This window comes from Meleagris gallopavo, chromosome 7, assembly GCF_000146605.3.
Source record: "Meleagris gallopavo isolate NT-WF06-2002-E0010 breed Aviagen turkey brand Nicholas breeding stock chromosome 7, Turkey_5.1, whole genome shotgun sequence".
NCBI lineage: Eukaryota > Metazoa > Chordata > Aves > Galliformes > Phasianidae > Meleagris > Meleagris gallopavo.
The window spans coordinates 33128079-33151228 of NC_015017.2; the positions used below are offsets into that span (position 1 = coordinate 33128079).

General features: G+C 38.3%; 1 protein-coding gene across 3 annotated transcripts in view; it reads right to left on the minus strand.

Moving 5' to 3' along the window:
• Positions 1–6: 6 nt before the first annotated feature.
• Positions 7–23150, minus strand: part of LOC104911838 (von Willebrand factor D and EGF domain-containing protein-like) — a 42182-nt gene continuing 19038 nt past the window's right edge. Inside the window, exons 6-9 of one of the 3 annotated variants that reach the window (XM_010714018.3) lie at positions 13795–13890; positions 12540–12635; positions 6687–6784; positions 7–396 (exon numbers count right to left, since the gene is read on the minus strand). In XM_010714018.3, the coding sequence (XP_010712320.1) occupies positions 382–396; positions 6687–6784; positions 12540–12635; positions 13795–13890 (305 nt within the window). In that variant the 3' untranslated portion in view covers positions 7–381. The other 2 variants (XM_010714019.3, XM_019617322.2) reach the window with 2 other exon arrangements.

Sequence of the window (23150 nt, forward strand, 5' to 3'; positions counted from 1 at the left end):
AAAAAAGAAAAAGAAAAAACAACACCAAAAACTGGCTTAAATGAAGACATTTATACGTGCCTTCAGGTTTTAGTGAAAGCAGAGTAACAGGAAACTAAAAGACTTTGTCTTTTTAGTGGGCAGGGGTAGTCACTGTGATGGTGGTGTTACATTTGCAGATCAGGAATATGAGCCTGGCCACAGGCAGTTTTGAAAATAGAGGTCTGTTTATTGACATATGCCTTGGTGTTTTGTTTTAGTTTTTCTTTGTGATTATAGGAGAGTAGAAGGGAGAGAAGTAGCCATGTCTTCACACTGTGTCTTCCAAAACGAAAAATGCACTCAGTTTGGGCTTATCAATACCCAAATGATTGTCTTCAATGTCCTGCTGTTATGTTATCTTCATCCTGTTGGTAGCTGCAAAAAAAAAGAAATGCATATTCAGCCTCTTATGGGACTATAGAATAAATGTTCTTGTGTGTGTGGTGTAAGAAATATCACGTGCGATGTTCAAGTGATTTATTGTGGTTATTCTTTTTTCTTTTGATTTGCAACATAATTATGGCCAAATCACAAGCTGCATTTTTTCACAATTTTGACTTACATAACCAAAGATTTTTATTAACCTGGGAATGAAGAACATGTTTTTGAAAGGGACTAAGCAGTGAAGTGATGAATGGAACTGTTTCCAAAGCATGCACATAAAGTGATATCATCTAGCTAAGGCTGATTTCTGCTCCATCGCTTCAACAGGAAAATAGCTATATTGCTGAAATGATTTGGCTTAGGCTCTATTATTTGCAGTGGTGCTTGACAGTTATGGAGTTGGAATTCAATTTCTTTCATCTAAAGCAGGTGTGCCTTAAAAAAAAAAATATTTCTCTGCCACTTCTGTGTAACGCATGGAGGTTGTTGGCTTCTTGCCTGAAAGCATTTCAGTGCACTTATCCCATTTTCATACAGCAGAAGTTGTCCATGAATATCATCCTGGTTTAAATACATGAGTGAATTTGCTTTATCCCAAAACAAGATAATCGATGATATGGAAAGCTTTATTTTATGCTAGCACATAGATTTAAGAACCTGGTTTCAAAGGCAGTTTTATAGAAAGCTGTATTAGAAAGCACATAAAAATGTTGATATTAATTTATTATTCAGGGCTAGAAGAAAGGTCCTTCTTAATCTTGACATATCTGTATTTGATATGACAGCTTATCCTTGATATTAACATTATGTATCTAAGTGCTCCTTTCCTTTCTGACTCTAAAATACCTTAGTTTTTGATAGTGATGTATAGAGGTAGCAGTTGTTTATTTGCAAATAGTACATGGCACATTTACTTTATAGGAAAAGAGAGGGTACTTCTGCAAGTGCCTGCTGGGATTTAGGTCTGGTTAGAGTAAGGATTCATTTTATGTGGAGTAACTGCATGTAATATCAGAAAGAGTAATATGTATTTTTTCAGGTCAAATAAAAATGTATGCTTGCACGTCTGGCTCATAGTACACATTTCCATATGTCTATATACGCAATTATACTAAAACACACATTTGGATTTTGGATGTATATATTTGTGTGTGTAAATGTGTATGTGTGTGTCTATATGTACACACACACACACACATATATATCTATATGAATGAAACATAAAATGCTACAAAGGCTCTGTCCTTGGTAAAAGTGTGAAAATGATTCAGGATGCCTCTAAATACAGTGAGCATGCACAAACAAGTATATGTGTTGAAGATATTCAATGTTTTGATGAGGAAGCCATTAAATTTAAGCTCAATTAACTAATTAATTAATTGCATTCCTTTGTAGTAAGCAAATTGTCTGACTAATATGCACAGCATGCGTAGCTCCATTCTACTTTTATTTGACTATCCTTTTTATCTCTTATTACTTCCCTGTTTTTGGAATATAATTTATGCAGGCCATTTTCCCTAGAACTCCATGGGTCAGTAGTGTGTGTATTTACAGATGCTGAACACAGCTTGTGCAACTTGAGCGTGATGATTTGTAGTTTAATGTCTCTTGATCATAGAATCGTAGAATCATGAAGGATGGAAAAGAACTTAAAGATCCTGTAGTCGAACCATCCATCTACCTCCAATGCTGCCCACTACACCACGTCCCTTAGTACCACAAGTACCACATCTACACATTTCTTGAATGTCTCCAAAGATGTTGATTCAACTACCTCCCTGCTTGACCACTCTTTTGGAGAAAATAATGTATACACTGATGTGTCAACTGATATATACAAGAAGGAAGTAATAGCAATGTTAAAGCCACTGGCTGTAGCAGAGTGCATTTTCAGATGTTACCAAAGTCAGAAGTATGTTTAATCTTTGGAAGATCATCCCTGAATTCATTCATATGGAATGTGAATGGCTTGCTGCTGTTTGGCTTACTGGTAAATTCCTGTGTTAAAATTGTCAGCTATGAAGTTTGCCTTTTTCAATTACTATTTTCTGAAATCAATTAGACTCCTCACTATCTTTATGCTTTAGAATATAGATTCAACAGACAGACCAATCTAGTACATTAATATTTAAACTGTTTTTGAGGTAATACAGCATCATGATAGCTTGCCGTGCATTCATATTTAACTAGATATCGTTTGGCTTAAATTAATTCTATTGGTTTAATTAATGCTGTTACTTTAATCCGTTTAGAAAGAAAAACAAACAACCTAAGAAGGAAAGCATGATTGTATTAGATAAGACAACAGTTACAATATACCTTTCAACTTTCAGAAAAGCTCTCTGTTGTACAATTGACACAGTGGTTATCTTGGTCTCTTTGGGACTTGGGCCCAAAGGTTTTGGTAAACGTGGTTCCACTGGAGAAGGGAAACATTTAGTTCGGGTTTTTTTTTTTTTTGAGAGTCACCCCTTCCAACCATGAACAAATGGACTCTGATGAATGTTTTGAAAGTAAAAGTCAGTGGGAGCATTTATCTTCACGTCTGCCGCAAAACTTGCTAAATTATCTGGATCTCTCAAAGAGTCAATACAAATTAAAAATACGCAAAAGGTTTCTAAGAGAGTGATTGCTATTCTAGCAAGTTCATTAGCCTTCTGAGGAATGCTTTTGGCAGGCTTTGTTTAGCAGAACTCCAAAAACAAAGTAAACGAAAAATGTCAGGAAATGAATTGCAAATCACTTGGCAATATCGATGTGAGAACTAGGAGGTAGATGATGAATAATTTGGGAAAATGTATATTGCTCCTCCAGGAGTTTTAACTGCACAGAAGGGAACTATATCAAAGATTACAGCAGAGCAAGGGGAATAACTTTATTAAACGAGTATGGGCAGCACTGCTTTTCCAAACAGACTAGCTAAACCAGCCTATAGACACTTTTTAGTCTGAGGGAAAAAAAAAAGGAGTTCTGCAGCTAAGCTTTTTATTTTCAGCTCCCTGTATCTATCTTCATAGTGTGTTCAGCCTATCCTCTGAAAAATATACTGCTAAAATGAATCTTTCACTCTACTGTTGTGAGACTAAGTTGAAGACCAGAAATAAAGTTCAAAGGAAGAAATGGCTCTTCTAAACTGGATAAGGGGCAATTACCTTGCATCTCCTTCCCTGGGAAAAGGAGGTTGGCAACACTGAGTTAGCTGCAAGTGCAGTCACCTGAGCATCCCTAGGCAGCTGCTGCTGAGGGAAGGGAAGAGCTGCTCAACTCCAATTTAAGCCATTTTTTTTAATAATAAATGTTGCATGCCTCTTCTACTGTATTTTCCCTGCTATTTGAAGATTCACTACAGAAACAGACCAGAGCAAGAGTTTTAACTCCCATAGCAAAACATAGAGGTGAATCTAACATGAGAGGACACAGGCAAGGCTAATGTGTTCCGTGCCTTATATTCCATCTTCACAAAAAGGTTAAATGTGACAAAAGGTTTAACATGTTCAGAATTAGTAAGAGAACAGGAATTCAAGGGAGAGCAGGGAAGGATCTGAATATTAGGATCAGATAAGTCAGATTGAAGGTCAGTTTACAAGGTGAAATTGCTGGGCAATAAACTGGGTTTTGAGTTTATGGTTTGTTAGCTACTTTAAGTCCTCATATAGAAAGTCTTAGTGCATAAGAAGAATTTAACATGGAACAGGAATAGGGCTTCATAGAGTTTAGCTGAGCTTACTTAAAGATGTGGTTTCTAAATGAGCAGTCTTTAGCTTTGAGTACTCCTGAAAGACACAGTATATATCTTTAAATAACGAAAAAAAGGAAAAGGAAAAGCAAGGTGATGACAGCCAAGTGGGTATCTGGGAAGACACTAAGGCAAATTATTAAACAATAAACTCATAATCTCCTCAAGCAAAATGTGGTAAGCAGCCATTCTAGCCACCACAAGTAGGTACAATTTTATTTTAGGGGGACTTCTGACATAGTTGGGGTAGTCATGCCAGTAGGTCAGACTAAATAAGAAAGGAAGTATTCCTGTCTGAGAAGCATTATCAAAGAGTAACTGTGTCAATAGTTTGCTGTCAAGATGGATACCAATAGGCCTTGACTTTTTTCTACTCTTCGTTATTGTCATTAATGTCTTAGGCAATGAGATGTCACATTTTTGAATGATACCACATTTGGAGGCAATACAACCAGCTTTAGAATGAAAAATCTTTTTGACAAATGGGTGAAACAATTGAAAATCCATGCGACAAAATTAAATAAAGATATAATAAGGGCTGTGCTCACAAAGGAAAAGTCAACTGCATGGTTGCCAAATGGAAAATAAGCCATTAAGTAGGAGCAGCGTGGAGCACTGAACTGGTTACAGTGCTATAGCAGAAAAATGTAAATCTCTTGTTGTAAATGTATTGACAAGAGAGTTTGAAGCCAATGGGGAGACAGTTAGTGGTGTTCCTCAGCTGCATTGCTTCTAGAATTGGGAGAAATTGCAGAGATTTAGATACGAGCAGCAGAAATGGGTTTGACACCTGATTGGTTTAAGTTGAGGAAAATGAGAGAAAATCAGGGAGAGGTGATTGTATTTGTCTTCAAACCTCTAAATGTGTAAAATTCCTTAAAGCTTGTTCAATTTGTTCATTAACAAATTAACTCTTGGGAAGCCTGTCCTGCCAGCATTTCTGCAGTAATAAGGACATGAGTTCCTGTGTTCACTATTTAATGTAATCAGTGCTAGTTAATAAGCATTATCATCTCTTATAATTTTTAACTTTTTAGTGGGGTAGCTTGTTTGATTGCATATCGCCATGTAATTTAAACATAACACCCTTAGACCCATCAGATTTATGACTAACTCTGACATTTGCACTAAGCAAAGCTCGCAGATTGAAGGAAACCTGTTAATTCTCTTTTATTCAGAACATTTCCTTCCTCACATCAAAGCAACGCACGTTCATATCAGTGCTGCCAATCAGTATTTCTGCAGAATGAGCTGTGAAACTGAAGAGTGCTTCAAACAGTCTTGTAAAAATGTGAGATGAATCATTGCTTAGAGAGCTGTGAGTTTACATGTATCATTGATGGCTTGGCATTCTGGACATACATAATATGCAAAGTCTTTTTCTTTTTTTTTCCTGTAGTGATTTACTGTTTAATAGTTTATTCATGTGAAAAAGGAAGCCTGGTATTTGATTTAATATTTTCTGTGAAGTGCAACAAAGTTCCACTTCGTTTGTGAATGGAAAATATCATACTTGATACTTTCACAACTAAAATAATGCTCCAAAACATCCCTAGTAATCTCTGTCTGGCATTTCTAAATGGCAACTCTCAACCTCTGGGTAAAGAAAGTCCTTTGGGTACAAAGACCTGCAGACAACAACTCTGCTTTATCTTGGATTCTTCTTGCATTTGTTTGGACTTCTCCCATTAAATCATTGATAAAATGCACGCCATATTTTCCTACTGCACAGCAAACCTGTTTTAAAAAGATTATATATATATATATATATATATATATATATATAAAATTGAAATACTGAGTCATCTACATCAGTATTGATATAGGAGCTATAATTTAGTAAGAAGATGTACTTGTTAAGAAAATCCATATAGAACTTAAATTATGATATTAAAATCTAGTTATCGTTAACAGAATAAAATGACTATCTGAATAGATTTTGCTGCTATCTCTAATGCCTGATGAAATTGAAAGGAAAAGATGTTGATTTTTCTTTTTCTTTTTTTTTTTACTTAGCCTTTCCATATAGGTAAATGAGAGGGCAGTCTGCCATTTTAAAAGCTGGAGATTGGCAAATGACTTCATATTGGAGCAAGTGGCTGGTTGAGGAAGGCAGTAGGGATGAAGAACTGAACAGTGTCTGGTGGGTGAGGGTCAATTGCGATTCAGTGAAAGTTCCAGGCTCAGGCTTGACTGCATCCAGGGACATCTCTTCAGGGTATACTCTGCAGATGATTAGTGGATTTGGGCAGGAGAACTGTATTAAGGATGAGCCTAAGTATCAGAACAGACACAGCTTTTTAAGGGTTAGTATTTGAAGGATTAAACTGTTCCTTAAGGGAGAATTTTGTACAGGACTTGGATGCAGGGTTAGTTGGCAGCTTAGTGGTCATTAAACTTACTTTAAACAATTTTATAACCTTATTTACATCTTCCATAAGGTTACTAAGACTTTAATCCCTTTTCCTGTAAACTATTTCGGTTACAGTCAGCTATTTTTGTCCTTCTTGCTATGAGAATGCAGTGTTTTTGGCTGATACCTTACCTTCTTTCCACATGCTGACCCAGTATAGCCACTTCTGCAAGCACAGACATTTGGTTTTATGCATCTGCTTCCAAACAGACATTTTTGCTCACAAATTGCTATAAGTGAAAGATAAAATGGTTTAGGAATACATTTATTCTAAATCTCGTAATTAGAAGGGAAGTACTCTGATGCGTTGGGAAAGGATACAGCAAAGATGTGACAAAACATATCAAGGTTCTCTAGTTTCACATGATGGAGAAAAGGACGAAAAGACTTTTGGGCATTAAAAAAAATGTTTGCCATGGGCTTTTTCATGCCTGCGTGTCTGTTACATTTACAATTTTCCTTCTTTATTTTCACTCCTCACTGATGGGGAAAGAGAAGTGTGTGCCAAAGTAACCACCTTAGCTCAGCAGAAAATGGGTCAGAAAAGCTCTGATCTGGAAAGCCAGGATACTTTCTGGGCTCTGACGGCTGGGTCAGATTTGTGCCAAAGCTGATTTTCTTTTGTTCCGTGTGAAATAAAATAACAGCTCTTAAAAGGACTTGTGATGCAAAGATTTGTTAAATATTTACTCCCCAGAGCGGTTCTTTTACAACAAATAAAAGGGAGAATTTCCAGCATACTTCAAAAAGCTGGAATCCAGGGTGTGTAATTTCATGTCCCACTGAATCAGTAAGGGAATCAGAAGAACTTTTAAAATCTTATCTAGACTACCGTTTATATTTGCAGACATTCTGTTAATAAAAGAACCAGTGCTCTTTATCTTTTTTTAAGAGATTAAAAAAAAAAAGATAATCAATAGACTTAGTCAAATTTCATCCATTTTTTTTCATCCCAATCGGCAGTTTATGACACTGTTTTGGCATGGAGGAAAGAGAGCAACCAATTCATAGGGCAGCAATTCAAAAACACATCATAGTATCTTAATTAGATCTTATGAGTTAAACCTTCTATAAGTATTGCCAAGTAAATATCAACAAGTGAATTCTTTTATTTTCTTGCCTGGGAGACCCATATAGAAAGCTGCTAACTATACGCTAGTAAGATTAAATATAAATTACTTGTCATTATCTGTCAATAAAGCATATGACAACAGTTGTCTATGTTCCAATAGCATCAGATCTGAAAAAGTTTAACGTTTCCCTACAGGGGACTTTTCACAAAAGATTAAGGGGATAAAGAAACAAAATCCAGAATTTCAGTTTTTTGGTCTTAGGATCTGATTTTTGGCACAGGTTTAAGCTCATGGAAATTCTTTGTGTTGCAATCTGAAGTCTCAGAGATAGGCTAGACCATTGAAATTTCTTTGGAAAACACACAGTGGCTCCCTAAGCCATCCAAATGTAATTCTCTGAGGACAGTTATAATGATGCTATAGTGACCTTGGAAGGCTGGCCACAAGCTACAAAGATTCCCCTCCCTGTGGTTGTTTAAAAAGAACATCTTGTAATTTTGCTGTCTTTGTCTACTGAAAATAGGTTGTCAACTCCATCAGATTACTGTGACAGCCAGCACTCTGAATGAAGGTTGGGATTCTGCCATATTAGGGAATACTAACATTTAAATTTATATTCTGAACATCAGACTGAGAGCTGAGGGAAAGAGGAATGAAGAACGAATCTTACTGGTAATCCGCACATCCTAAAAATAAGAGGCTGTACAGCCTGCTAAGCTGCTGGTCTTGTGAGTGTGCAGCCAGATAGTGAACTGGAAAAATCTCAGTGTTTTGTTTATGGGAATAAAGCATTTCCCACTTTCTGCTAGGGAGTGTATTCTCAGCACAAGAGCCTCTTCGAGTTGTGTTCCACTCTACAGTGGATTTTGTTCTAGAAGAGAGACAACTGTGTATGATATTACCACGTATAACCTGATGTGAACTTGAGCACAGGTAAAATGAATATTGATTATCATACTGGTAGTCATATAATAAAAGCAGGTAAGAAAAAGAGTAGTCTGATCTGGAGATCCCTAAAGCTGGTAGGGGGATTCTCATATGCAATGATAGAAGGGCAGATATTAGATAAGGTACCAGGCTTTTTTCCATTTGTGGTTTCTATGATTTTTCAAATGATTCAAACAAAACAAAAAAAGGAAAAGACTTCCTCTTGTTTTTTTTTTTTTATCCTTTTCTATCTGCCTGTCTCTCCCTCTCCACCCAATGCTTCCTGCAGTAGTGCTCAAGAAGGAGAAAAGTTAAAAACATTTTGGGAGAAAATTGGAATTGAAATCACAGAGGATAATAACATAGCTGAAGTTTAAATGAATATTTCATAAATGTATTTACAAGGGATGCTAAGCCTCTAAACACTAAAAATGACACAGTCTGTGTATGCATTATCCTGTACAGATTCAGCAAAGAAAATCATTTAGTAAGCTAAGCTTATGATAAAATTATAATCAATAAATGCCCATTACAGAAGGAGATTTATCCCTGAATGTTTAAGTACAGAGCTATTATTTGCATGCAAATGACAATCTTTCTTACGAGTTTTCTTTTTTTAAGAATTGAAAGGGTTACATAGGAAAACTAGAAGCAAGCCTGTCTGAGATGTTGTTCAAGACAGAGGGAGAGAGAAGGAGCTCGAATGTTGAGGAAATTATAAGGCTTTGAGCTTGACACTTATAACATGCAAATAAAGAGAAGATATTCTGAAGGGCAAATGAGAAGCTGGTATGGGTTCAATAATATTAGAACAGAAGACAGCAGCATGAATTTTAATGATGAAGATCCTTCACAACTATAACCTTCTTATATTTTATAATTAATTATTAGAGTTATACCCTGATCCTGCATTCTGATCCTTAACAGACTTACATCCTTGGCCAAAAGCTTGCTGACTTTATTGGCTTGTGTTTTGTCTAAATCTGTCAGGGCAGTCAGATTGTACCATCAGGTCTTCACTGCTTTGTCTAAGAATTCTTTTCTAGCTTAAGAAAAAGAGAGATATGAGTTAATACCTCAACAAGGAGGGAGAACCCACAGGCATGGGGCTTTAAAATGGGTATCTGGTCTGAGATGGAAAGGAGATCACTGATGGGGAAACATGGTGATCCTGTGATACTGTGGGAAGAGGGAATTTTTAGAACATCTGTGCTGCTGCTATGAGTCTATGAAGCTGCTCCTTTCTGTGGGTAAGACATTGAATATTTCAAAGGACATATTTTAGCCTGTTTTACTGAAATGTTATTTCCCTACATTTGCAAGACTGTCTGAAACTTGACTGCTACTCTTTAAACTATGACCATCAAAGGCATAAGAACTTACCAAGGATAATGTGTGTATTCCACCGCACACCGTATTTGTTGGGACAAATGACCTATTTTATTGATTCTCTTTCAGAAGCTATTCTGTGCAGTTACAGATGAGCAGGGAAGAAAACCATTCTCTCAGCTGACCTCTTTATTTGCAGTCTGATAAAAGAGGACTATTGGATTTTGTCCATTACTGCTGAAACAATGTCTCCTGAAAGTCTCTTTTACCTACTCTTACTCTTGCCAAATTCTGCAGTACAGTGGTAGCCAGAGACTGGTAAAACTGTAAGAAAAATAGCCTGCACGGACATCTCTGGAATGTCACTGAGTTTGACTGATCATAGCATTGAGAAATTCATAATTCACCACATTAAATGAAATGAGATTTCATTGCACATCATTGCAGAAGAGGCAAAGTATTTGCCTGCATGATTGCACCTCCAAAATGCAGCAGACCTGTTCCAAATTAGATACAAGCTTCATAACGTATGGTGCTACATCTGAAAACAGAGTTGAGTCTTGCTCTCTGAAGCATTTTCAAAATACTGTAGAGATAAAATTATTCTGACTTGGACAGTGCCAATCTTCATTGCAACAGAACAGAAAATCTGCTCTGGGTTACTGTCAATGTATCGTTTGCTGAAAGGCTGAAGGATTTTTGTCTGTCACTTATAATACAGATCTATGTACTACTTTCTGGGTGAAAGTTGGCAGGAAAATAGAAGGCATCACTATTTGCACTTGGAGGTACTTAATTATTAGTGGCCTAAACTAGAGAAATGTCATCTTTTGCTTTTTCGGGTTTTACAGAAGAGTGGGAGGAGGAGATCTAGGGAAGATTTTATTGTGGCAGCTACAACTACTGCTGCCTCCAAACAGCCTGAGCAGTTCATGTAAGCCTGGGCCATCTCTGTCATCTTGATAAGGGCAGCTGCATGAATTAATAGGCTGAAAGCAGAGAATGAAACTGGGATTATCTGTGTCCCTCCTGTGCCTGAACAAGTCCCAAGATCCCAAATCAGCCCAAGTTCCTTCTGGATCATAGGGGAAGGTACAGTGATTGCTGGAAAATGTTAGCTGGAATTTCAGTTGTGTAAGGAAACTGACTTTTTGCTCTGTTAAACCAAAAATATATAGATGCATAAAATATTTTTCTGTTAAGGGAGTGTCAGAAGCAGGGGAACCTTGCAGGCTGAAATTCATGGACAATGTAGTTAGCACAGGGAAGTAGTACAAGGGGTGAAATGCCCCTTTGCAGAAACGCAGTGGTTCTGGCAGAGGGGATGGATTTTGCCCGCTGATGGTGGGCAGTGCTGGGATGCGTTCAGACAGATTAATAAACATTTTTCACAGTGCTCTAGATTTGGGTGGTTGGACTGCCATGTTAAAATACAAACCCAGACTTGCTTTCAGGAGTTACACTTCTGTGCAAAACTTCATACGTAACATCTGTGAAGATGAAGACTTTCTTGTTCCCCCGCTTCCTCCCTGCCTCATTGTGAATACCCTGGAGTAACATTATAAGACATAACCATCTGCTCTCTGATTACAGTCTTCTATTCCTCTATTTAAAAAATAGTGAAATTCCAACCATTTGGTGGTATCTGGGTTTGTTGTGAAACCTCAGAGTTACCAGCATCTCCTTTTGGGCACAGAGCTGATGTAATTGCACACTACAACAGAAACAAGGGGAACAAAAAAAAAACAAACAAAAAACACCAGTAAAAACAGGGTGACTATCTAGAGGAAATATTCAAAGGAGCTGATGAAATAAATGAAAAATGGCCCAGGCTTGTGTGCATTGTGCGGCAAAAATGGGTAATGACAGTAAGTCTTACTTGCCTTGCACGGGAGCAAGCATGATTTGTTTATTTATTTAATAAACTGACTCAGGAATATATCATCAACTAATAAATAACTTTAAACATTACAATGTTTGAACTAGCAGACAGCTGGCACAAAGAAACAATTACACAGCCATTGGGATTTAACTGACAAAAGATTTCCATAAGTAATTACACTCTGTGAGTGTGAGAGGAAAGAAAGATTACCCTTTAGAAGGGATATAATGCCTTGATATTTTCCTCATGACCTTTTACTGTAAAACTAATAACACGCACACACTGCAGTGACCCTGCATGCAATGGGCAATAACGGGTCTCTTTCTACTCCAAGTTTTCCACTCCCCACACAGATACAAAGCCATCTCAGTGGTCAGACCGAATGTGTAATAGGTGCAGGGTTGGACTGCTGGGTTAGCAGGCACATAGAACTTCTGTCTGTGCTTAATGTTATCTGGATATGCTGAATAGGATATTGCATTTCCTATTGTCCTTGACCCTCTTTTTTTTCTTTTTTTTAATATAGCCTTTCAAATCATTGAGTTTAAAATCTGCTACTTTTTTCTGATGGAAGTAGAGGATGAGTCTGTGCTCATAGCAGTAGTTTTACTGACAGCATACAACACTTCTGACAAACAAGAGGCATAATATACATGCTGTCATCTGATTGTTGCCCTTTCCATGTAAGGTAAACATAGTAGAAAAGTGGATGTGTGAATATCTCTGATGCAACACGTATGGCTACAAGCCTGTGATAATGAGAGCAGCACTTACGGGTCTGGCACAGCATTCCCACCCATCCTTCAGGGCACTCGCAGATGTTTGGACCTATACATTCTCCACCATTCAGGCATTTTTGCAGGCAAACAGCTGGACAGAGTGACGAGAGACAAGTGAGAAGATGTAAACAACATATCCAGATGTTCCAAAGCTGTCTGAAAAAATGATCTGCAAGGTTTTATTTTATCTGGCTGATTTCCAAAGGAATAGATGTTCTCTCTTCATCAGATAATTTGTATTTAGGAGTCTTTGATATTTTTTTCTTAAGAAATGTATCTTTGATGATTGCCTTCTAGTAGCTTGGCTATTTCTAACATTCAGCTCACTATCAGTTGAGAATGCTCTCCATATGATATGTTCATCTGGTATATTCATGTGTGTTAGATGCATATAGCAAATTCCACATTGCAAGTAAGTAATATCCCATAGAAGGATTTAGTATATTTATTGTCTACAGTATTTCTTCAGGGATCCCAAAAAGTAAATGCATGTTTTCATGTGCACACATGAGAAACACATATTTCCTGCATCATTTCTGAAGAAATTATAATTTCAAAACACTGGTTCTGAAATCATACTTAATACTAGGATCCGACGATTAAATATCCTGTATTTTAACCTGGTGTACTTATAGCGTGTCGTCTGGATTATAAATTTATTCAGTTTATCTGTCAACATCATGGTAAAGAATAGCCACATAAGGAAAAATACTCCTTGAAAGTATTTTAGAGTGAGAGTTTTTTTAATTCTGTTTTTATAATGGTAAGTTAGATATGGTAGAGTTACAGAGCGAGAGCACATCTTTCCTGAAATTATGCACCAAAATGTAGCTGGTGACCTTGAGAGTACATCAGTTGGCAAGGCTTTACAGTAGGCTTTAAGTAGTTCTGTATCTTGAAATATATGGCATTTCTCTGTAAAATACAGCAAAATATGTGAAGGTGTTAAAACATAAAATCAATGCTTCAAGTTTAATACTATAAAAATGAATTTCTGTAACAAGATGTATAAGAGATACATAAAGTAGAGCCAGGGTTCCCCTACAAAGCTTTCTTCCTCTGTATGCAACAAAATGCTTATAGAATTTTGTACTGCCTTTGATTGAAACCATCTTTCTTCAAACTGCTGAAGGAGCAAACGAAATTCTATTCACTATAGAGTTTTTTAATATTAAGACAAGGTTACAATTAATGTTGATTGACCTAAGTAATGAGCAGTGATCTGTTTGATGAACAGTAGAAACGCTTACGTTTATTACAGTGCTTTCCTCTCCAACCAGATGGGCAGTCACAGACATTCGGGCTTACACATTTCCCTCCATTCATGCACACAGGATCACAGACACCTGCAGATACATAGCAAATGAAGAATATAGTAACTGAATTAAAAAGGAAGATTTTATAGAGACTTCCCTACATCTTAAAAGCTGTGGATGAATGCCCCTTCCTGTAGGTATTCAAGGCCAGCAGGATGGGGTTGTGAGCAACCTGGTCTAGTGGGTGTCTATGCCTATGGCAGGGGGTTGGAACTAGATGGTCTTAAAGGTACCTTCAACCCAAACCATCCTATGATCCTATGAGTTGCCTCACTAGTAAAAGAGAGAGGCATTACTCATGAGAATTCTCTGGAAACCATTAAGAACTTTTCTGTAGCAGCTGTGGACGCACCAAATACTTACTAAAGCTTTTCCTTCCTGATTGAAAAGTGTATTCTCAGGTGTACATTTGGATAAGAAAGGATAGATTGGCTTTATGCAATTTTGGGAACATTTTTTGCATTCAATCTAACTTGAAGACTAAATAGATGTATTATTCTGTGACCTTTTTGCACTAGTATTTGTTAAAGTACTTACATTTTTATAATGTTCATTCATATGAATAAGATGCCCAGTTGATTCTTCCAGCCAGAAGAAACCTGATGACTTTTTGTTAGAATTCTGATTGCTAATTTCTGCATCTCCTCTCAGACCCTGTCTTTATGAACATCTCATGGTAAAGTCTCACTGTTTTGGCAAATCAAAGATCTACAGTCCCAACAAAGCAAATCCTGTGACTGTGATGTTTAGATAGAGGTAGATGCCACATGCAGGAACCCAAAGTCCCCATCTACTCTTTCTCCTTGAATGTTAGAGTAACTGGAGGAAGTAAGAATGAGTGGTGGTGCAGTTTAGAGATATGGCAGTGCTGGCATGATAGAAATAGAAATGATTTACCTTTTACGTAGAAGCATGGAAGAAGGTGTTTGTATTCGATAACTGAGTGGAAGAGAAGAAAGCAGTGTTACCTAGTAAATAGATTGGGGAATGAAAGTCAGGAGGAGTCTGACATTCTGTAGAATGGCTTCTGCTCTTTTTTAAGCTTTAGGGGCACGGTGGGATTTTTCAATGTCCCATTGTTGCTAGCGGCAGTCGGCAGCAATTCTACCTGCACGCAGAGCTTCTCCAGGCACCACGGGGGCTGGCATTTAAAATGTAGCACCATGGTACCTGTGTTAGCCTGGAGATTGTGATATGACTTTTGGCACAGCAGCAGTAAGACCAAGTCAAGTCTTCAATGCTAATGCTGTAGTAATTCTGGTTTTCAGGATATCTCACTGTACAGAGCTCTGAAAGTAGTGTAGCACACCTAGAGCCTCAAAGTAGGAATTATGTTTAAAAAATAGCATGCAGATAAAACCAACCAGTGTTATCTGGTGGGAGAATGATCTTTTGTTCCTCTCTTAGCCATATGATCAGGCATCTTTAGATAAGCAGTTTTAGATTCTCTGATGATTCCTCAGTATATCTATGGCAGTGAAGAATGTGATGCACTGAACTGTTGTTTTTGTGGCTTCTTGTGTCCTGGTCACTTGCTCTGTTCCTTCAGTGCAGATGAGGCACTGGCAGCTATAAGAGCTCCATGGCTGCTCTTACTTGGCTGCTACATTTGCATTTTGCTCTGTGCCAAAGCTCACAAGTCTCTCAGCATGGTGACCTGCCCTCAGGCAGGTCAGTCTTACCCGTGCTTATAAGGGCTGCTTGGACCCAAGCCCTAAAACTGTCATCTTCTTTTTTCTTCTTTCTCCATTTCTCCTGATCCATGCTGTAATCTTGGCATCTGCTTACTAAGGCTAACAGGGATCTGGAGTTCTTGCTGAACTCTCAAAAAGTGCTGCAACGCCAGTCAAAACCTAGATGAATTTAAGGAGTTATGACAACTGTAACTCTGAGTTCATCTTTTTTCCCCCCTTTTCCTTCTCTCCTTTTTTTTGATCTCTTGTCACCCATAACAGACTTCTGACATCCAGTTTTACATTGTGCTGTGTTTGCTTCTCATTTCAATTATAAAACAGCTTAGCTATTCACTATCTAGAAAACTGATCCCAAACCATAAATCTCAGACCTAGATTTCAAATAACCCTTAGCTTTATGATACTCACAGACCATAAAGTCCTCATAGCTGACCTGCTGTCCCAAGATCGTATTGCTGAAATCCATGGATTTCATCTGGAGATCAGAAGAAACGTGGAACCTATCCAAGCTCAGTAGTACTTGTTCAAAAAGAGGCTTCTAATTTTTTTTGTCCTTTAAATTTTTAATGCACTTTTCACCTAATACAAAACATTGCACTCTTTTCCTGTGGTATCTGAGATATTCTGTGACAGCAGATGTTTCCTTCAGTTACGGGGAGTCTAACTATTGCACTTTTTGATTCAGTTTTAGTTTTTAGTTTATATATAACTGAACTTGTTCCAGCTCAGTTTGCCTTGTAATTCAGTAAAACTTTAAGTAACAGGGGAGGTCTGGTCTTGGTCTGAGTAAAACATTACAGTTCAAACAGATTTTCAACTTGGGATCTATTTCTCTCATTGTTCAGCTGCCTTACAAATGAACAAGGAACCATGAAAATAGAGCACTAACTTCTTTAATGTTGCTTATTGCTTGCAGCATCTTTCACTTTAGGCAATAAATCCGAGGAAGTTCAATTCCAACAGAACTAAGAGAAGAACTTAAGTGGGAAATGTAAGCTCAGGGCCATACCTGGTTGGACAGGCACTCTTGGCTCTCTGCCTTCCTGGGCAGACACTTTCTCAACGTGATGGGGAATACACAAGGCAACTTTATGTAAATGCATGCAGTGTTATCTCCCCTCCTTTTCTGTCTGACATCTCTACCTTGTTCTCCCTTTCTTTGACTTTCTTAAATACAATTCCATCTCAATACCCATCAGGCAGACTTCAGCATTTGTTGATTATAACTAGTTCTGATCCTTTCTAGTCCCACTCCTTGGTCTCTGTGGAGGAGCTCCAATTTCAAAATAGCAAACAAAAATGTTACAGCCTCTCACAGGAAAACTAAATAAATTATCAGACACTAGGAGAGCAAATCGAATTATCGTAATCCTCCCAGGCGTTTGCATGACTTTGAAAAGTCTCACATTTTTTCAAGGGGAGGAGAGGGAAAAATGCCTAGCATCTTGACCCAAAGACAACAGGGGTTTGATATGTTTTCCACCTGACTTGGGAACCAGCCTTAAGGGAATGGATGCAAACACATTTGTGTCTTCTCTTTGTTGCAGTTTGATAGGGCGTATCACTGGGGGTGGAGAGAGCCTTGTTCTGTCCAAGTATCCTGAGTGCAAGCTTGCTAGCAGTCAGCGAATATCACTAAAGCCCTAATCCCATTCCTTGTGGTGTCAACGTCAGCATTTCCATGCTTTTCAGTAAGAACTGAAGCACAGGCTTTTGCATGCAATAAGTGTTACTCAATTCTATAAAGAGTGTGAGGGCCACTATTTAAAACTTCCATAATATGATGTTTTTTTAGAACTAGGAAGTTAGATAAGGTAAGCCTGTGTTGAAGGTTAAAGTAAAAGCATGATTACTTGCTGTATTTCAGGTGAGGGTTGATTTGATAAGGTAACAGGTGGCAGCAGGTATTAAGATAAAACATAGGTAATGCATAGAACATTGTACAAAATGTATGCAGTTCCACTTGTATTGAATGGGACTCACCAGTTGCTAAGTTTCTGTCGTACAGTTATTTCTCTTTGATGGCTTTAGAGCACTTTAACCTTACAATCACTTAAAATTTCCTGTGACCCTTTGTATAGTGTATCCCCTCTAGGCTGGCCTCACCCAGTGAAGTGCTTAGTGCAAATCTTTTTATCATGGAACTCCACAGTTAGCTGTTCACCTCTAGGTAGCTAGCCTCCTGTTTTGTCAGCCAAAGAGAAGAGTTTTACTACGAAATAATTATTTCCAGAGATTACTAAAAATCTATGGAAAAAAAGTTAAATGTTGTCTCTAAAATCCAGTAGGTACTCCTGATGTAAGTAGCATCGGCAACGGACACCTACAGTTCCAGTGTCTTCCTTTCCACTTCTCACAATAAATTGATAATAAACATTCCCTTAAAGCACAGAATCATAGAATCCTTAAGGTTGGAAAGGAACTCTAGGATCATCTAGTCCAACTGCCAACCCATCCCCACCATGCCCGCTAACTATGTCCCTCAGTGCCACATCTGTGCTTTTCTTAAACACCTCCAGGGATGGTGACTCTGCCACTTCCCTGGGCATTCTCTGCAGCATGCATAGTATGAAGCAAAATATCCGTGCAAAGTGAAGGGATGTGCTTATGATATGCTTTTCTGCATACACTATAAGCAATTAAGAGCAATGTCTTGTTCAAACGGTGACAATATCAATCAAAAGTCTCATCAGTCTACAGTGATTAACAGAAGCTAGATATTTCCTTCAGACTCTCATTTTTCACTATCCATTAGCAGATAAACAACATTTCAGGTTGAACCCTAGCCACCTTTCTATGCAAGTACCCTATTGGACCTTTTTAACTAGAAATGGATAACAATAAGTAGTGAAAAACTTGTAATTTTGTCACATGTCTTCATCACTGCCCTTATAATGTCAAAACAGAGGAGATATTAAATCAGGCTCCCAAAATCTTAGCAAAATGAGATTTTCTGAAATGTTTCAGGAGTACCCTGTGGTGCAGCTGAACATACATGTCCTTCTGTGACAGTATGAGTGCCCTGACTTCTTTCTGAATCAAGAATTACCTGTCATCCTGTATCCTGAGCCAAGCTGTTGATGAGGAGACAATGTGTCACACTGCAGTGCTGATTAGAAGATGTAGTTTTCAAGATAACTTTTTTTTTTTTGTCCATGTAGAAGCTGACAAAATTGACCTGTTTCTGAAGCATTCTGCCTTTGTATGGAAGAGAGAAAATAGCCTCAGGCAGTAACATCTGTGTGGGCCAGCTAAGGTAATGCATCAGGCTACATCTTCACTGACAAAGAATACAGAGAACTGGCCAAAAGAACACCTACTGGTAGATATAGACTTCAATGTGTCCTTTAAGTCACTACCCCTGTGCTGTTATTTGTACGTGCTTCACAGGCATGGCTTTTATTTCAGGCTGGTCTTGGTTTCAGACTGACTTCTCTGTGGGCCTAGAGTATATTTGTACTTGCTCTCTCAATTGCTCTTTTGAGAAGTAGGATTGCTTGATCAGTCGCAGTTTTGGCTTTTGTATGTGTACATGTTGTTTTAATGTTCGTTTTATCCTTTCTGCTTAGTGGTTATCTGGATGTGGTGTGACATTCTCGAAAACAAAGAGCTGTAGCTAGGGAGGTACAGCACAGTAAGGATACAGAGCATGGGACAGATTTAAAAATAACACCGACTGGTCTTGTCAGGAAAATACAGATGACAGAACCCAAGCTGAGAATAAAAATGAAGCCAGTAGATGTGAAAGCAGTTGGTTGCTGTGTTAAAACTGGCACTTCTAGTCCTTTTCCAATGTTTATTGGTAATATACATTACCTATTGATAAAACACAGAAACGGAGGAGATCATCTGTGCCAGGAATGCAGCAACCTTGTGAATGCAGCCTTAAAATGTAAGGATGCTGCTGATTTTTTTTATAGGAAGAGAACGGGAGAGCCAGGTCAGCAGTTTCATGAAATAGCACAGTTCAATTGATTGACTGGAAGCAAGGTTCCACTTCTCTCTGGATGTGTTATGCATCTCAGCAGCGTTGCTCAAATGAACTGTTGTCCAGAGTGCAGTAAGGAAGGGGTTGGCTGGATGCTTCCGGGCTTGAAATAAAGAGTTGATCTTGCTGAATGATCTTTAATCCTTTGAAGAAATGAATCACAAAATCGGTGAAAAAAGGGAAATTTCTAACTCAGGGTACTCTTTTATGGATTCTGCTGCCCTCACAGTAGCCAGAAACTAGTTGAGGTAAAAAACATCATTCTATACTTCAGAGGGTATAACTGATGCTCAACAGATCATTAGCAAGATGGATGTACCTATATATCTGCTGCCACAGAGGTCCCAATTGCACGTAGCACTAAAAAACATGTTGTGGGTTTGGGACAATAGCAATTACTAGTCCTAATTTTTCTGTTTCAAGGGCAGCCAGGAAATAGTTTTACAAATATTAAATTTTAGGCATGTGTGTTGTTCCAAAGATTGAGTTTTTTGGAAACTCCTCATTTATGTCGATTTGGATTTGTAAATAAAGAAGTTTATACCCAAGCTTTAGCAAAGCATCTTCAGATATGTATCCCAGTGAATATCAGTAATTATAACCTTAGATTAAATTTTAAGAAGAAGCAACTTTTTGAGTGTATGAGAAATTTACAAGTTTTGTGCAAGGTTCTTCTAAAATTTGGATCCTTATCTGTATCAAACTACCAATTATTCTGAGGTTTGCTCAGCCCCATTTCTTGCTTCACGTATTTCTAACAGAGATGCGCAGCAATTCTTCAATAAATTACCTTTTTGAATAGTAAAAAATAATCTTGTAGAAACCTCTGAGGGATGCAGTGCAGGAGAACAAATTACTACAAGACACAGAGGGAGCTATAAATGTAGTTGTGATGGGTGCCGTGACAGTTTGCATTGATAATGTATTCACGTTACCACACAGCTCTGGTAATAAGAGTTAGTTTGCATTACCTAGCACACATTTCAGAAGAAAAAAATTGCCTGAGAAATTGTAGGCCATATAGACTTGCGGTATGACGCCAGGGTCTTGCCTAATTGTGTCTGGTCTTTGTTGATGTGTGCTCTGATGTACCTGGGGAGACCTTTAGAATTATTAAAGCAGGAAATAAATCTAATTCAGGTATTAGATCAGAAAAGAAAATGAGAAAAATAATGGATGCCGGATAGCATAACTACTTAGATGCCAGACCAAGCTCTGCGTGTTGGTGTGCAATGTACTGGGCTCCTATCTGTGCTGTTACTTCGCTCTCATCAGATAATACAATTTTTCTGCCAGCAGAAAAGGATCCTGGTCTGTCTGTCTGCATTTCTGAATGATTCTCTGGCAGTGCATGGTAGGCAAGGCTCTTAAACCCCAGAACGCTGTGGAAACAAGTAAGGAATTGCTGCTCCAATTCAGATAGGGGATTGTCTGCTGTCCTTGGACTGAAATATTTCTCCCTCTGAGCCCCCTTTACCTGTTGTCTCTTATCAGGTAAAACTCTTCCTAGAGGTGCACTATTAAGGTATTTGGATAGATGCGTGGTATTTTGTCTTTCAGAATGATGTAAACATTCAGTTGACAAACAAATGATACCTTATGCAGGTGTGCATAAGGTATATCTGGGGTAGAGTCTGCTGGGAACCGGCAGATTTTGAGATCCTTAGCAAAACCTTTTTTCTTTTACCAATTGGTTTTAGTCTGATTGCAATGCTATTAATTTGAAAGTGTCTTGCTATTCTTTATTCTCATCTTTGTGACTGTTAGTATATAATTAATGTGGGGAATTGCGAAATATACTCTCAGCACAACTTATATTCTCATCTTGTTTGGGTCTTGCGCTTGGTAACATTTTCTCTTCATTGAGGAATGCTCTGTGCTTTATTAGGTCAGCGAACCATTACGGTGTGTGTGTAAATTGTTCTCTAGAGCTGTTTCCTTGTCATGCCTGAGTAAGAAGTGAAAAGGGATTCTCATATACATTGTTTTTCTCCGTTGATTGTTTCTGCAGTTTCAGTCCTTGCATTATGACCTGCCATTATGGCGTGCTTTCATTGCTCAGAGTGGGCTAAACCCACCCTTGCTTGATGCAAGTTGGTGTATTTTCACCCATGCAGAAGTAAAAAGGGAGATTGAGGCAGAGGAACTGAAAAGAACTGTGGCAAAATGGGAGATAGCTTCAGACCAAGAAGAGGAAGAACAGCAGGTCCCTGGCCTGGCTGATGGCCAGCTGGGAAGCAAGGACCTCGTCCACAGAAGGCACCTGCCTTGGGTGGGAGCCCTTCCAGAAACGAAGTGCTGTCTGCCTTGGCACTGCTCTGATCTGTTATTCATAGCGCTATTATCTGTCTTAGGAAGTAGGCTAAGTCTAACGTGAGAATCTATGTACTGCCAAGGACTTTTTGTGGTCCAGCAGACAATGTAATTTCCAGAACTTTCCCTGTGGTAGATTTTACACCCCTTTTTTTTTAAGAGAAGACATTAAAAAAAATATTTTAATTAGAAATAAGCCCCCAAATTCATGGAAAAGCCACTCATCCTCACGTGGAATCCTACGGCAAAGAGAAATGTGTCAATTCAGGAATCCCTGCTATTTAAGTATGCATTTACATACAGCAGCAAATCAGACACATTTCTTTAGTGCATTTAAGTACAAATAAAGAAATATTGGCCCAAACCCCAGATTCTCCACTCCTGCAAAAATCATTCTGTAGTCTGGGAATGTTTTTCTTAAGGAATGAATAAAAATTTAATAAGGCTTCTTTACTTCTTACTTGGGATATATATTCAGTTCTTACCCAAATACATTCTTGTTCTCTTTCTGAAAAATAAATTTAGAGATAACTGCATGTGCTCAAAGCTCCTGTTAAAATAAATGCACCAGCTACTTGTATGTGAACAAAACATAGCTTTGATAAAAGACTGGTTAATGGCTTTATGTCATATTCTTTGTAAGAGAACAGAGAGAAGAGCTCTGAGTGCAGACCACAGCCAGACCATCCCCTGAGCCACTGTCTCCAGTTTGGCGCTCTCTCTGTCTCTGGGAAGTCAGAGTTCACCCCATTCACCCCATGCAAATTACACAGATCTGTTTATGCTCAGCAGAATGGGAAAGACAGTAGTAGTCCTGAATATTTTTTTCTTCATCTTCTGTTGTATATCTTGCCCAAGGAAGAAAGATGACATCTAATACAGCCTATTCTGTTACGCAAGCTCCAAAATCAAGTAAGAACTGAGACCAGTATTTCCTTTTCGTATGTCCCCAGACTTTGCACCTACTCAGCAAGCAAACCTGCCAATCCTTCTATTGCTGTCAGCACAACTAGTGCAGTTTGCATCAGTTATGAGCCTCTCTACATGAGCAGCTGTTAACTTATTTCCAAACACTCACTTGCTGAGGACACTGGCCATCCAGAAACCTTGGCCAAATCGTTGTTGCTTATGAGCACATCCTTGACATGAGAAAAGCAGGTCTGAGGCTAATGATGGCTCCGTTCATTGAATTAGGCACAGGGGCTGTTCCCTGCTCAGCTGTGTGGGAGGGATGCTGGAGCTCTTGTCTGCAAACTCGCTGATTTTGGACAGCTTGAGGCAATCTGCCTACTCAG